This window comes from Vicugna pacos, chromosome 13 (assembly GCF_048564905.1).
Source record: "Vicugna pacos chromosome 13, VicPac4, whole genome shotgun sequence".
NCBI lineage: Eukaryota > Metazoa > Chordata > Mammalia > Artiodactyla > Camelidae > Vicugna > Vicugna pacos.
The window spans coordinates 29,714,945-29,730,748 of NC_132999.1; the positions used below are offsets into that span (position 1 = coordinate 29,714,945).

At 34.6% G+C, this 15,804-nt stretch overlaps 1 protein-coding gene across 6 annotated transcripts in view; it reads right to left on the reverse strand.

Annotated features, from left to right (window-relative positions):
- The window catches only part of ZFYVE9 (zinc finger FYVE-type containing 9), a 130,986-nt gene that overhangs the window by 38,507 nt on the left and 76,675 nt on the right, over positions 1-15,804 (reverse strand). For 5 of the 6 annotated variants that reach the window (XR_012079106.1, XM_072974437.1, XM_072974439.1 and 2 more), the window contains 5 exons: positions 13,299-13,398; positions 10,697-10,873; positions 8,909-9,078; positions 4,730-4,850; positions 1,783-1,905 (listed from right to left, as the gene is read on the reverse strand). Coding sequence is in view for 5 of the 6 variants with exons in the window: in XM_072974437.1 (XP_072830538.1) it covers positions 1,783-1,905; positions 4,730-4,850; positions 8,909-9,078; positions 10,697-10,873; positions 13,299-13,398 (691 nt within the window). In the remaining variant the exon portion in view is untranslated. The remainder of the gene's footprint in view (positions 1-1,782; positions 1,906-4,729; positions 4,851-8,908; positions 9,079-10,696; positions 10,874-13,298; positions 13,399-15,804) is intronic. The other variant, XM_072974441.1, reaches the window with a different exon arrangement.

The window sequence follows — 15,804 nt, forward strand, 5'->3', positions numbered from 1 at the left end:
GCTTCTCAACCCTTATTTTAAAAATCCAAAGAAATCTTTGTTATAATACAACAGAGAATAAAATAGATCATACTGAATCTGTATAATTCAACTGTTAACTGTCATTGCACTGAGCCAAAGAACTACTGCAGAAAATAAAACATACCAATGTCTCTGGCTCTAACCAAACACTTAGCAAAATAATTAGAAGAGAAGTAAAAGAAGTAACTGTGAAAGATAATGCACTTAAAACTTTTAACTCTTATTATGAAAAGGTACAGTTATTAAAAAAACAGCATTCCATTAAAAATAAATAATCCAAACTACACATCCTTGGCTATAAAGATGAAAGAATATAGTCCCCCACCTATATTTTAAGAAATCATTTTACCAAGGAAAATAATTACTTAATTAAAATTAGAAACAAGAAAACAATAAAAGTCAATATTACAGCTTTGGATTCAGACTGTGGCCTAAAGAAAATATATTTGTATGTATGCTTATTAAACTTAATCTGTGATTGAAAGAGTCTAGCTATTTAAATTACAGTCCTTTCTGGGAGAAAATTCTAGATAAGTCAGCAATAGGACTTTACTTGGCTTCATGCTGTAAAAGGTGGTGAAATGGATGGCTTTTTTGGACTACTTATTTCCACTTCTTCACATTAAGGTTATATAGAGTCACAACAGGACAAGCCACATGCACTTAAAAATAATGTTCAATCTTTGACACTTTGATCACTTGTACTCCAACACAGTAAGACCCCCAAAGGAATTGATAAAGGGTTCAAATAAAATTATGGGTATCACAATGTAAATCAAAAGTAATATAAGACCCCTTTCTTTCATTTTGGGCATGTTGCTTTATATACCTAAATGTAAGGTGTCTAATTCAGCTGTATTAAGATTGGTGCACACTTCAGGAATTCTATTTCCTAAGTATGACTCAAAAACCAGACATGGTAAATTAAAATTTCAAGCAAATTATTTTAAAATCTGATCCTAGGAAAGGTGGCAAGCATTATTAACTGGACAAATATATAAGGGTGTGATGAGCAAGTAAACCAGAAACCTACATTTCATTTATGAAGAAATTCTAAGGAATTTAGTAAATTGGTTTTTCTGGTTTCCAAGGTCAACTTAAAACAAATACACAGGGACAACTTGAGGACTATTCCCCAATGCTTCCTTCCTCTCTCCAAAATTCTGTCGATTAACATTTATCCAGAATAAATGTATTCTCTATTTTCCAATATTATATTCGAATCAAGATTCTAAGTTACTGTCCTCTGTCTCATTCTGGTGTCTAAGAAGCTAGCACCAAGAATTGAGAAGTTTCTTCTGAATCTTCACTTGTGATGTACTGAAGTTTTACTATGTGTTAATTAGCTAGCACTTCTCACAAGTAAGGTTTTGCACCATGACTATGGTTTCTGAGATTTAAACCTAGCATAGAAATTGACCCTCTTGGATAATTTATCCACCTCCAGTTATTCTGGTGGTGAGTTGTAATTTAGCATACCCCTTCTCAGGAAGAACTTAATTCAGATCACTTCAAGTTTCATTTGGCTTTCCTCCATGGAAAATTCATCTATCTCACCCCTTTGACCAAAAGCAAGAGTCTCAGTTAGTTCCACAGTTGTCCTCTGGGATATATTATTTTATACAAACCAACTTCTTCAGTTTCCAGTTTTCATTAAGATGTGGCTCTATATAAAAATACTTGTGCATAATGAATTTAAAAGCTTTATTATCTATAAGACAGTACCTCATTTTAATTTTTTAAAAAAAATTTCTAACTTACAATTTACAATTTTAACCATTGACAACAAATTTGCATTTAAAACAAATACAAGTGGGTCAGGGCCACCATCCTCCAATTGCTGCATTACTGAAATCTGTGATGGTTTCTCTTCCACAGCATAGTCTGTAAGGGAAGAAAACAACGTAAGAGACTGGTTAAAGAGACAAATCAAGAAAGAAATCTGATGGAGGAATGGGCTGATGATTCATAGGAAAGAGGTAAGCATTTGATTTATGGATATGGTTAACATAGTTTATGCCTGCTATCCCACTGTCATGTTAACAGTACCCCCTTTCATTCTCAAAAGTGATCCAGTCCAGTTTGGATGACAACATGGTTATCCTATGTATAGCTGTCTCCATACAATGGTTTATGCCATAGTCTAAAGATAATCCTTTGATTTAATAAAAATTCCCCAACTATCATAACAAGAATTTCACATATTACATTGTTGTTCCAAGACCAACATTTAAAATAATCCATGGTATATGAGAAAGTGATAATATACTAGCTACCTCCAGAAAGGATGTCTAGGGGTTGAAGCAGACAGGAATCCAACTTTTTATTCTATATCCTTTTGTACTGTTGAGATTTTTTTACCATTAAAAAACTAAACTTTAAAAAAATACACCCAGAAAATAAGATAAAAGTATCATAGGTGATTGGATTCATGAAACAATTCCTCTATAAGTGTAAGTTAAGAAGGAGTTCAGTATGTGTATCACCAAGATCAGCAGTAAATCAGACATCACATTCTGAGCACGGACAAGTTAATACTAGAGACTCTGCACAGAACCCTTCCCAATTAATCCCTGCAAGTACAGTATGTAATATTCAGCCACACCATTCTGAATGACAGTAGTCCTCTCAGCTTGAAGTCAAAATCATGGGTAATACCCCTTGTAGAATCTAAAGATATGGGACAGGAATTAAAAACCTGAGAGTTGCATGTTGTTTGGTCCTATATAAAATACATCAAGGGACAGCAAGATAGAACAAAATGACACCATTGCCCATTGACCAAAAGGTATTTTTTAGATGTAATGGGAAATGTCTATCCTATCAATAAAAAGAAAAGTTATTAGAAAGAGAAATACTAAATGACTTGGAAAAAAATTTTAATGAAGTTTTCCCACTGGAAAGCAAACAGCAAGATTCTGATGAAGAGACAGCAATGTAGCTTCAGTAAGTGAACACAGATAACCAGTAGTTGTTTCTCGGTAGAAGAAGTTTTGAAAATTAGATTTAATGGATGTGACTTTTAATAAAAATGGAACCTTGCAATCTTATTTATTTTAACAACAGAATACCCAATTTAATTTCTTATTAATACAAGATTTATTAAAATAACCAAAATTTGAAACCTAAGTAGCAATTTTAATCACAAAGGAGTATTTTTAGAGGATCCTAGAACGGAGCAAAGGCATTATACAATCAAAAGAATGCTTAACTTTATGTGAAAGTTCATCAAATACACAAGCTGTATTTGATAGCATGATACATTCAGCCAGCACTGCTGAGAACCTTCTACAGGCCTAGTACCAGGCTAGGAGCAGAAGACACAACATGAATTCACGGTCTAGTGAAAGAAACAGACCTATGAAATATCTAATTTCAGTGAAAAATGTGTTAATATAGTAACCATCTATAACAATTTCTATTAGAACAGAGATGTGGATGCAAAACACTACTAACAAAGCCAAGGTAGGATTCAGTTTTCCATATATACGGATTTTGAAAGGCTGAGGAGTTATTCATAGAGTCTAGAGTATAGAAGGGTATTCTATTCTAGACAGAGGAAGAGAAGACAATAAAAACATTAATTATATGCCTACTTTTTCCCAATTTTCTTGTTATGTACTGTCAGGTATGAAATCTGATTTAATTTAATCTGACTCTTAAGTAGATCTAGTTACCTAACTAAAAAAAAAAAAAAAAACACTAAGATAAAGATTCAGAGAGGATAAACGACTTGCCTACTGGATCACACAGCTAGAATGGGATTAAAATTCAGATTTGCCCGGTTCTGAAGTCCATTCTCCTCCCACCATTCCACAGCATAAGAAAAAGCATGGAAGTATGAAATGTGAATATTAAGAAAACAGTAAACAATCTGTAGTATGCATGTAAAGTACTGGAGTGTTGGCTGGAAAGAAAGTTACACAAGTTGAGATAACTTTACAAGGAACACTGTAAGTCAAGATAAATAATTTATACTAAAGGCACTGGGAAGCCATTGAATTTTGTAAGCAGAAATAATATATGATAATATCTATGTTTAAAAAGATAACTGGCCACAATGTGGAAGATTAAATAAAGGAGAGAAAGATTGAAGGCAAGGAGACCAGGTAAAAGACTAGGACAAAACTGAGGAGCGATTATTAATAAACCATCTCTTGAAAATGTACTGACTGGATGCTGATCTAATCTATCAACAACAAACTTTTACATATAGATAAGCATTCTTGCGAACGAACAGTAACTTTGCATCTTACCAGGACTCACTAAAAATGTTTCCTAACAGTAAAACTGCAACTTAAGTTCAGTGCTCTCCACTTATTATATGTACATTCTGAATGTATATCATACTTCAAAACAAAAAGTTAAATTATTGTACTGATATAGTTATATCAGGTGGGCCAATCCTAGAACTACAAGCAATTCTTCAGAGTATTATACACTTCAAAATATAAAGAAAAAACTGCCAATAAGCTACATTTATATTACAATTTAAAATAATATTACAACCTTTCAACAAATGAAATAATATAAAAACAAATATTTTCTCTAAAACAATCAGTAGTAGGAAGTGATTTTCATGGCACTGAGTAGCTGCTTTTTTTGTGGGAGAAGAGAAGGGTGGTTATCACTTGAACTCTCTTTCCCTTAATCAGAAGGCAACATTTGAGATATGTAACTATCCCTGTTTATATATATGTCCACATACCTCCTTTGACACCAGTGGAGATGAGGATGGGAGGAAGGCCATCTTCAGGAATAAGGTTCATTGCACTGCCAACAGGACTTCCAACCTGAGTTATACTCCCAGAGAATAGAGAAATATCCGCCTAGGAAAAGCAAATTAGCAAAGAGAGCATTGTAGAGAGTTTGAGACTTTGGCAGAATATAGTCAAGACTATAAATGGGAATTCAAGTGAAAATTTGGAATTTAGACTTTTTGAAAGATAGTCCAGCATAGTCATTAACCCGTGGTTTCCCAAAGAATTGGGCTTATACTATGAAAACATTTCCAATTGTATGTTTTCTTCTCTTGGCATCATTGAATCATAATAATGAGATAAGAGGCCTTGCAACCTGGGTGAAAGATTCCTCTACTCAGATTTGTTTTGCCATGAAAGAAAAATATTTTTAAAACCTACAGTGGCAACAGAAGCAAAATTTCACTATTATCTCATAATTTCTGAACCTTTAATATATTTGGGTCTACTTAAAGAGTCATTTATATCGTTTTTTTTTAAAATAACTTTGACAACTGGGGTGATAGTTGTAAAACAATATGAATGTACTTAAAATGGTTAAAATGGCACACTCTATGTTATGTACATTTTACTATAATATAAAATTAAAAAGCTAACTTTGATAAAATAGTTTCATTTACTATGCAATGAAATTAAACTTCAAGTTCATTTTTCTTTGCATTAATATGAAGATCACATTAGCTACACTTAATAAAGCATCATGTTATGCATGTATATATATACAAAAATATTTATTCGTAATAACCCATGCTGGAACTAACCCAAATGTCCATTATTAAGAGAATGGATTACTATTTTGTGATATAATCTTACAAGGTCAAATTATTCAGCCCTACAAACAGAATGAATGGCATGTTCAAATAAAAACATATAGCTCTGAAAACATAACTTAGAGCAAAAGAGATAGACAAAACAAAAGGCATCATGTTGCAAAATACATTCTGGGTGGAGGTAAAGCCACTTAAGTAACAATTTAATAGCATATGCTCAAAGATCTATTAAAATGATGCCCTCTTCTCTATATTCTTTATAACTTAAGCAAGCAAAAAAAGCTTTAAGTTAAAAGCATTTAAAAACTTTTAAAACATATATAAAAATGTTTTAGTAGCTTTATTCAAATAGCCAAACTGGAAACAATCCAAATGTCCATTAATAAGAAAACAGATAAATTGCAGTAAAGCCACATGATGGAATATTACTTAGCAATAAAAAGATTTACTTTTGCTGCACACAATATTGATAAATCTCATAAATATTAGTTGAATTTAACAAGCTAGAAACAAAACATTATATACTGTATGTTTCCATTTATATGAAATTCAAAAACAGGCAAAACTAATCCACAGTAATACAAGTTAAAAAACTGGTTACCTTGGTGGTGGGGGCGGCCAGGTATTGACAGAAAAAGGGAATGAGGGAACACTCTGGAGTGATGTAAATGTTCTGTGTATCTTCCCTTGATGGTGGCTACATGGGGGTGTGTGTGTCTATATACATATACATATACATGTATGTTCATCATGTTGTTTCCTAAAGATTAATGCTCCTTAAGCACTTTGCTATATATATTTTATACTTGAATAAAGACTAAAACTATTTTTTTTAATATGCCTATGTCTTACCACACTCTTGTATACACTATTTATAATTTAGGACTGTGAGTTTTTAGCGGGTTTTTGCTAAAATTTTTGCAATGTTCTCAGTACATCATCCTATAAGGAAATTTGGAAAATTTTATTGGCAAACCATTACTGATTTGAAAGCCTAGCACAGAAAATAAAGTAATCTATTCTAACTTGCTATTTAATGATGCATAAACCCACCTTTTAATATCATAAGAAGTAGTCACCTGGCTTCTACTTAAGTATCATCTGTGAAAAGGAATTTATTTCATTTACTGAGCACCTTTTAAGTGCCAGGAACTCTACTAGCTCATAAAGATGAGAAAAATATTTTCAGCTCTGACTTTTTAACGAATTTTGTTTTCCTTCATTTTACCAGATAAATATTAAAATAGAGTGTTAAACAATAAGAGAGCACAGAAACAAAATAACTAGCTTATTTTAGTTTCTCTTCAACAGAGCTGAACTTTGTCTCCCTACAATATTCATTAACTAGAGATTCCTCATTCATTTGAAAAATTTATGTTTTAAGAATGTATCATATAATGTAAGAGATGCAAAAGAAGTTTAATAAAAAGAAAAAGCCATCACTATATAAACACCATAGTTATAACTGATTCAGCACAAACCGTCATGGACAGTAAAATCACTAGCCAAAAGACCATAAGGAAACAAGACACTCAAAGTAACAGCCATCACATTAATTTTTAATTGCAAAGAGGAAAAGCTACTTTTGCAGTGGAGAAACACAGGGGATATCAATTTAACCAATTATTAAACTGATGCTTCTTGATGTGTTCCACTAAAAAATGACCGTCACTTATGTAGTATTATTTGTGCCAAACATGTTTAATCTGAAACTAATCACGAGGAAGAAAACAGACAAATACTAATTAAGGACTTTTTGCCAAACATGGCCTCGATGCTTCAAAACTACTGAAAGACCAAAAAAAAAAAAAAAAAAAAAAAAAAACAAAGTGGGAGAACTGTTTTAGATTAAAGAAAATCAAAGAAACATGACAGCTAAATGCAGCTGTGATCCTTGGTGGGATTCTAATTTTTTATAAAGAACTTTATTTAATTTAAAAAAATACATATAAATGTGTGTGTGCAGATATGTGTATAATTGAAAGAATGAAGAACATTATTGGGACAGCTAGGGAAATCTGAAAATGGCCTCTATATATGATAATCGAATTACATGTCAAATTTCTTTCTCATACAATTGTACTGTGCTTATGTAAGAAAATGGCTTGTTCTGAGGAAACACAAGCTGAAATATTAAGTGATAAAGTGCAACTAATTTTCAAATGGTTCATCAAGAACAATGTGTTTGCAGGGGTAGGGTAAACGAGGCAAAATGATAACAAATGGTGAATATGGATGAAGAGCATATGGGTGTTTACTGTACTATTTTTGCAACTTTTCTGTGGGTTGAAATTTCTCCACACAAACAATTGGAGGAAAAATGAAATTTCCTTGATAAAGAAGATAAAAAGAAGATACAATGTAAAATAAGACATAGCTGTTGTCCTCTGTCTGTAGCCACAGAAAAATACCCCAGACTTAAAAATATCTGAAGACAGATATGACATGGTTTAACATTCCTTCACCAAACAGGAAATTCAGTTCTATAGGTCAATAAATCTTATCTTAATAATACACAGTTTCAATTACAACCAAATTCACAAATTATGTAAATTTCTGAAAAAATATTACTGAACATAAATAGTAACTATGAAAACATCAAAAGTAAAAATTTTATCCAAACTCTGATTCTCTTATTTTCAAATAAAGATAGATATGGTCTTAGGTGACTCTATTCTCTCACTGACTCAAAAAAAAAAAATGTAGCTGGTATTTGTCCCCTTCTGAAAATTAGGCCCCAAGGAATGAGATCCCACTAGCCCCCAAATTGTGACCAGGATATCCTACAGAGACAAGGTAAGTGAGGCAAGACAGAACGAGCTGGTGCCTCACGTATATAAGAGTCGTTCATCCATTAAGTCCGTGGTTTTTCAACTTATTTTTAAGCTGTCAAATCCTTTTAAAAAATCTTACATGGAAGCAGGGAGACCAGAAAAAAAGCAGAGATACTCTGATGACAAAGGAACAGAAGGACCCCTCAGCCACCTTCATATTGGCTGGCCCTCCTCACCACGGCAATGCCCCGCGGCCTACCAGAGACCCTGGGGGATGTTTCTGAACACCAGCGTTATCACGGGGCCAGGATTCCCTCCAGCACAGCCTCTAGCTACAGTACAGTTCTGAGCACACTGGAAAATAACCTTCATTAGAACAAACAAGAACAACTGACTCTGCCATTATTTATTTTACCCCTACACACACACACACACACACACACACACACACACACACGCACTGAACTGCATCTGCAGTCTACAGGGTTCCACAGAAAGGTCACTCGACTTAGAAAAAGGCAAGACCCAGGTAGCACAGTGCTGAGGAAAGCTCTCACTTTCAGCTGCCGCTTTGTTTTCTTACCTCTGCCGGTAGGGGACTGCTAGTTACTGGCTTGACTGGGTCATGTGACACAGCCAGGGTTCCTGCAGAGGAAGTTCCATTCATGGTTAATTTGGCTGCATCAGCAACTTCTCCATTAGGCAAGATCCCATCAGCAAACCAAACTCGCCTCTGCTCTCTGGGCTGAGCCACTTCAGGAGCCAGAAAAATAAAACAGGCATCACTGTGACATTGGTAGGGCTTCTAACATCGAAGAAGAGAAGGTCACCAATTCCAGATGAACAAAGAAATCAGTATTTAGCACTTTATATTTATAAATATAGTAACTGTAATGGTATAAAGGTGGTTATAAATTAATAAAAAAAAATACACATTTAGGGATATTCTTTACTTCTACAACCTATATGTAAAGATTTAAAATGCTTTCCTTTAAAATATTAAATATGTCTATGATTGTGTCACATCCTCTGTCCTGTATCACTCACAGAGAAACTAAGGAAGGTGTTTGAAGTGCCTAAGAAATAAACTAAGAGCAGGGGAAATATCTAACAATAGACATCCACATCTCCTAAAAGTACAAGGTTTCTGTAGGAACTAAACATCTGGAAAAGTGATACGGTATTTTTAAAGGGCAAAAGATGCCCTGAAGAATGCTGAAGAATTATTAATTAATAAAAGAAGAGCTGGCACAGATACGTAAGAATTGGGAAGCAAATTGGCCAGATCTTTGGCTAAGGTATAACTGAAGAAGAAAAGGATGGATCTGGCAGTGCAAAGTAGCTTGCATTTTAATAAAAGGACGGGGAAAAGCTGAAAAACTGAGTCTGACGAAATGATCCCTTTAAATCTACTTCTGGAAATCAATTCAAAAGGCCAAAACAAAGAGAGACTAGGGAAGAACAACAAAAACGACAAATGAAGTAAAGAGAATAAAGATTTTTAAGAAGAAAAGCCTGAGCTCATAAAAATACAAGGAGCATGACTAAGGGATGATCTGAAAAGGGGAAAATGGGAAGTCTGATAATGTCGATAGAAGTCTTTGATCTTCAAAAGGGGAGGAGGGCTGTTTAGCAAGGGGCAGGGAATATTACTAGATAAAAAGATACAAAATTAATGAAAGAAGAGAGATCTTAATTATCAAGGGAAACTTCTTAACAAGATCATTTTAAGGAAATATGTGTTGTTTTTACTATTGACAATCCCCTGAACTTACAAAGTGCCTTTCATCTGACAATATCATAATCATAAAGATATAATAAACTAAAATAAGTTGAGCCTATAATTTTCTACCTAACATATGATATAATCAGGATGAAAGTTCTGGATTTTATAAAGATCTGTGTACCCAACACATATTTTTATATGGATAGATTTAAAATGAAAAGAGAAAATGACAATATATATATTTCAAAAAGCAATACTAGAATAAACTGGTCAGAAAAAAAAATTCTTACTTTCATTACTTATTAAATTCCTGCAGAGAACACCAAGGTAGGCATGAGGCTAGGATTTTGCAGGCTGACTTCAAATTTTGCATCACTTTTCAAGTAAAAGCAGAGTAACTACTCCAGTCTTACATGGGAGAGGGTATTGGCATATTTTTAGAGGTGCCTCCAAAATATCAAGCAACATAACACTATTCCTTACTTGCCTAGAAATTGTCTCAACACATTTCTCACCTTGTTCTTCCACTCTAATAACCACCCAAAGGGATTTATCTGCAATTTAAAGACTTGTGCTGTAAAATCACATCAGCACCTTTTCAGAGGAACTTGGTGAGGAAAAAGAGAATAGCACATGATCCCCTACCTTCTGCTCCAGGGTGCTTTAAAACTCCCACAGGTACCATCACAGTGGGAGGTGGAGAGCTCAGGGCTCCTGAGGCCTGAGCTTGCTGCAAGGGAGGGATAGTAGAACAGTATTCAGCAGGATTGTTAGGGTTAGGGCTCTGGCTTGAGGCACTCATCATGTTCTCCCAGGCTTGAGCTGAAGCAAATACAGACACAATCAATGTGAATGGATTGCAAAATATGGACATCAAGACCTCCACAATACTGGATAAATAATGTAGTTCCTTCTCATTAATACTCATAGTATGTCTCTCTTCCAGCTAGTGAAGGTATTAAGGAGATAGGTGATTTTATTCAATAAGGGAGACCATTTAGGTAAGTCAACGATTTGGAAGCAACAAATAAGAATTATATGATACTTCTGATACAGACTGACAGCAGATCAGTCTGAAGTTACTGACGAGGCCCCTGGCTTCTTTAAAGGAGAACATAATTTGCTTAAGAGGGAGTAAAACAACGTTAAACTTATTAAGGACTTGCAACTGGGATAGCATTTAGACAGTGGGGGTGGGGTAGGCTTAATATTCAAAGCATTTTATAAAATTTTATTAAAAATCAAAATCAGGGGCTAAAATAGCATAACTCCATTGTATATTTTTGGTTTCATTTCTAGACTTTCAGGCTTTTCTTAGTTGAGGTAAAAGTCATTTGAAAATTTCTGAAGCCTAAAGCTCAGAAGAACACATCTCAACAATTTAGTGAATTCTGCTCTTGTGCAATCATTACCTTGTGTAAAGGTATCCAGCAAAAACAACCATTTCACAACTCTGGTGTGTCTCAAAAGCACAGGACCCATTTGAACATGAAAATGTGCCAATATCATATAAGTGCCATCAACCAATATGAATGATCACAAATGTGTTAAGGTTCTGTATACACTATAATTTTACTAACTAAATACTGACATATCAACTATTGTCTTTAAAGTAAATAGGATGGAAGATGTTACAGAAATAAGATATGAATTTTATCTTCTAGGTTCTGGTAATATCACATGCCGAGGAATAGAAAACACTCAATTTTTTGAGCATCTTTTTAAAAATTTCACTCTACATCAAAGAATGATCCATAAGATTTTGAATATTTATTGCCTCCAAATTGCAGCACAAAGCTAGAAATAACAGCTATGTTCCTTTGAAAGCACTGGAGGAAGAGGGAAGGAAGAGAAAAGGAGAAAGGGAAACAGGGACAGGAAACACTGAAAAGCATCAAATTAAATATTCAGTAAAAGACCAGGCTAAGCCATGCGAGAGGAAAGATGCTGGAAAAACCAGGAAAAGTAGATTATTTTAGGATCCCCTGTTAAGGGTATCCCTGGCTTAATAAAAAGTAAGTATTCCATATGAATCCTCTGCCATTTCCTTCATTTTTAGCTATGTCAAGTTTACATAAAAAAGCTATCAAGTTGGAAGACCTCATCAAATAAAAGAGGTATTGGGTACTGTAATTAAGCAGCATGTTCTTATCTGTGGATAAATATCCGAAAATGAAAGCAGGAATAAACATCATCAATTGAGCCACTGAGTGAAATAACCACCATCTGAAAAATGACCCTTAAGAGTAAAGAGAATGAATTCATATTTGATCAAAATTATAAGAATTCAGAAATGGGAGGAAATTGGGCGGATCATAGGAAATTAGAACAGATCAGATTAACTGACATGCAATAGTTTAATAAGCCAGCAACAGGAAAACATCACTATGAGCAACGCAGACACACAGAGCAGGAAGGGTCTTGAGCAGATTAAGTTTCAGCCTCCAGGAGACAACACTACCCTGGCACAGCCGGCAGCGGTGTCCAAGTTCAACATTTTATGACTATTAGTAACTGTTCTGGGAACTGCACAAAGATGCACTCAAAGAGAAAATACTAGAGCCTGATCAGTTTTATTGTATCTCTTTACAAGAATACTCTGGAGTTTTTTGTTTGGTTTTTGGTTTTTATTTTCATTCAAATGCCCTTCAATTCACTTCCAGTCCCGCAAAAGATGAACACTGAATAAGCTATATTTACCTTCTTGTGGCCATTATCTTTTACCACATAACAAAATTCAAAACCATTATTCTTATAACAAATTAGTATTAAGTTGACAACAGATAAATTTTCTATTTGATTCCAGATGCTAAAATATTTAACAAGATGAATGAACCAAGGTGTTAAAAGAATACGTTCTACATTATTAAGGTATTCCCTAGAAAGAGAGCTTCCCTTGAGAGGAAAACCTTAGCCCAATTTTAATATTTCATCATTTAAGTAGTTAATAGCCCCCTTCCCCTCCCTACTCCAGTAATTTCACAGGAACATTAACAGCCACATAGCACCAGATTTCCACAAGAATTTCCATTCTTCCTGCAAAACTTACCTGACTTTAGCATTTATTCATTAACTTAGGCACAGAAATTCTGAAACACTAAGATACTTTCAAAATTTTCAGTTAAAGTTAGGATCTTTGAGAAGGTGAGCAACTTGTAGAGCAAGGCAGGAAAAATCAGTAGCTTTTTTATAGGAATTCTTTTGATCTGTCTCAATAACTGTGAATTCAACTTGTTTTAATACTTACCATTCATTAGCACTGAATGGCAGATTACACATACTCTAGCTTCCTTTCTATCCATGTATAACAGTTTACATTTCAGGCTGCAGCAGGAAGCACAGAAAACCTGCAGGAAAAAGAACATACTAAATTTACCTCAGATCACAGTATAAAGAGAGTTAACCAATACTGACCAACACTAGTCAGTATAGTCAGGGAACCTTACTAATACTAAAAACTTCAAAGGAAAATGCAGTTGAGAAAGCTGGGTACAAGGCCCAATTCAAAAACAAGAACAAGATTAACATGTCTGTCAGCAATAAGGAAAGTGAAAGTGTTGGTTCATAAATAAAAATTTTAGCCAAGATCACACAGCAAATAAAAAGCAGTGGGTGGGGGGAAAATCTGAGCTACCCTTAGGGAAAATTCCTATACCCAATATCACATAACGAGTGTTCAGAATAGTAACATCTGCTTTTTCTGTTTGAAAAGCAGATGAAATAAAGATTGGGAATTCCGAGTTTTTTTGTTTTTTGGGGTTTTTTTAACAATCCTTATGTGTGGAATAATAATCATACCAGCTGTTTTCACTGGTTTGCTATAAAGGCCAGGAAAGACCAAAATACACAACTCAATCATAAAAATTACCACAGCCCCAGTTATGGGGAATGAGAGCAGGCAACCAAAAATTGGCCATGCCAATTTCCAGCACTTTAATTCTGCTTTCCAGGGTTGACTCCTGATAATCTTAACCTTCTTCTCCCTTCCAAACCAGGCAACAAGACTCTCCTTAGCTCCTGTTAAGATTTATTTTCTTGAGAACTCATTAGTCCCTTATCACATTAGTCCCTGTGACAGTTCCTTAGCACAGGCAGAAAGCTGTTCCCAGAAGGGTAAATTTTACTAATTCAGTTTTTATGATCAAGAAGTATCCTGTATCTTACAAAGATGAACCAAGAGATGAGGTCCTATTAAAGACAAAGTGAGAGCAATCATCTTCTCTTCTACTAGGTATAATTAATACATTCAGCTGCTATGATTACCAATTTGCAGTTTTCAGAGGCTTCACATCCTCAAAGTAACTCTGCTGTAGGGAAAATAGGGAATATATTATCCTTATTTTCTATCATTCTAAGTTGGATGGTTAAACAACTTGCTCAAGTTCCCAGCAAACTGTATGAATACTAGAAACTTTACATACATGTATTATCTAATTTAGACCAGTAAATCCTATAAAGGCATTAATTTATAATTAACAGAGTTAAATAAACAAATATGAAGTAAAACTGCTCAGTTATACGGCCAGTAAGTTGCATAATAGGTCTCCAAAGGCTCTGATTTTAACCACTTTGTAACACTGCCTCATACTATTCACGTATTTCATTTTGGGACTTGACTTTTCCTTCTCCATACTGTGACCACATCTAGTCAGTCACTAAGTCTTGTTGGTTCTCTCTCTTAAATGGTTCTCCCCAAATCCCATCTCTGCCTCTCCATCACCATGCAGTGTTTATGCAAGCCTTTATTATTTGAGGCCTAGAAAAATCATCGTAATCAATGATCTGTTCTCCTGATCTTCAGATGTGTCTTTCCAATTCATCTTTCACACAAATACTAAACAACAGAACTTTCTAACAAGTAAATTGAATCATATTAATCTTGAAATCCTTCAATAACCTTTCTAATCAAGAGGTAAAACCAAGAAGCTTCATTCCCTCATTTACTCCACAAATATTTGAGTCCTGATTATATGCTGGGCACCAGGCTACCCCACTGGGTGTGGCAGTGAATGAAACAGATATAGCCCTTGCTTTTGTGGAATTTACAGTCTTCAGAGGTTATAATCTGAAGTCAAATAATTACACAAATGAATGTAAAGTTACCAGCTTCAAAAAAAAGTACATGGCAAAATAAGATCATGTAATCTAGGCTTTACCTAGATTGGTAGAATTGTATCTCCCCCAAATACATATGAAATCTTAATGCCTAATACTTCAGAATATGACATCATTTGTAGATAGGGCCTCTGTAGAGATACTGAAGTTAAAATGAGGTCATTAGGGTGGGCTCCTAATCCACGATGACTGGTGACCTTATAAAAGGAGAAATCTGAACACAGTATGCCCACAGGGAGAATACCATGTGAACATTAAGATGACCACCTTTAAACCAAGGAGACAGACTTCCTCACAGTCTGCAGAAGGAACCAACCCTGTCATCACCTTGATCTTAGCCTTCTAGCCTCTGAAAATGTGACACAATAAATTTCCTCTGTTTAAGCCAACCAGTAGTGGTATTCTGTTGCAGCAGTCCTAGCAAACTAATAACAGTTGTGAACTTCCAGAAGCAGAGGACTTGTGCTTTGGGAAGATAACCTCAAGAAAGGATGAAAACAAACAAAAAACAAAGATATCTTTTTAAAGGAGCAAGCCAGGGGGCAGCATAATGCAGGCAAACAGAAGGAACCAAGAACAGCCATCCTTGCCAATATCCCATGGACTTAATAGTGTGAAAGGAATCCCTTACATTCCCA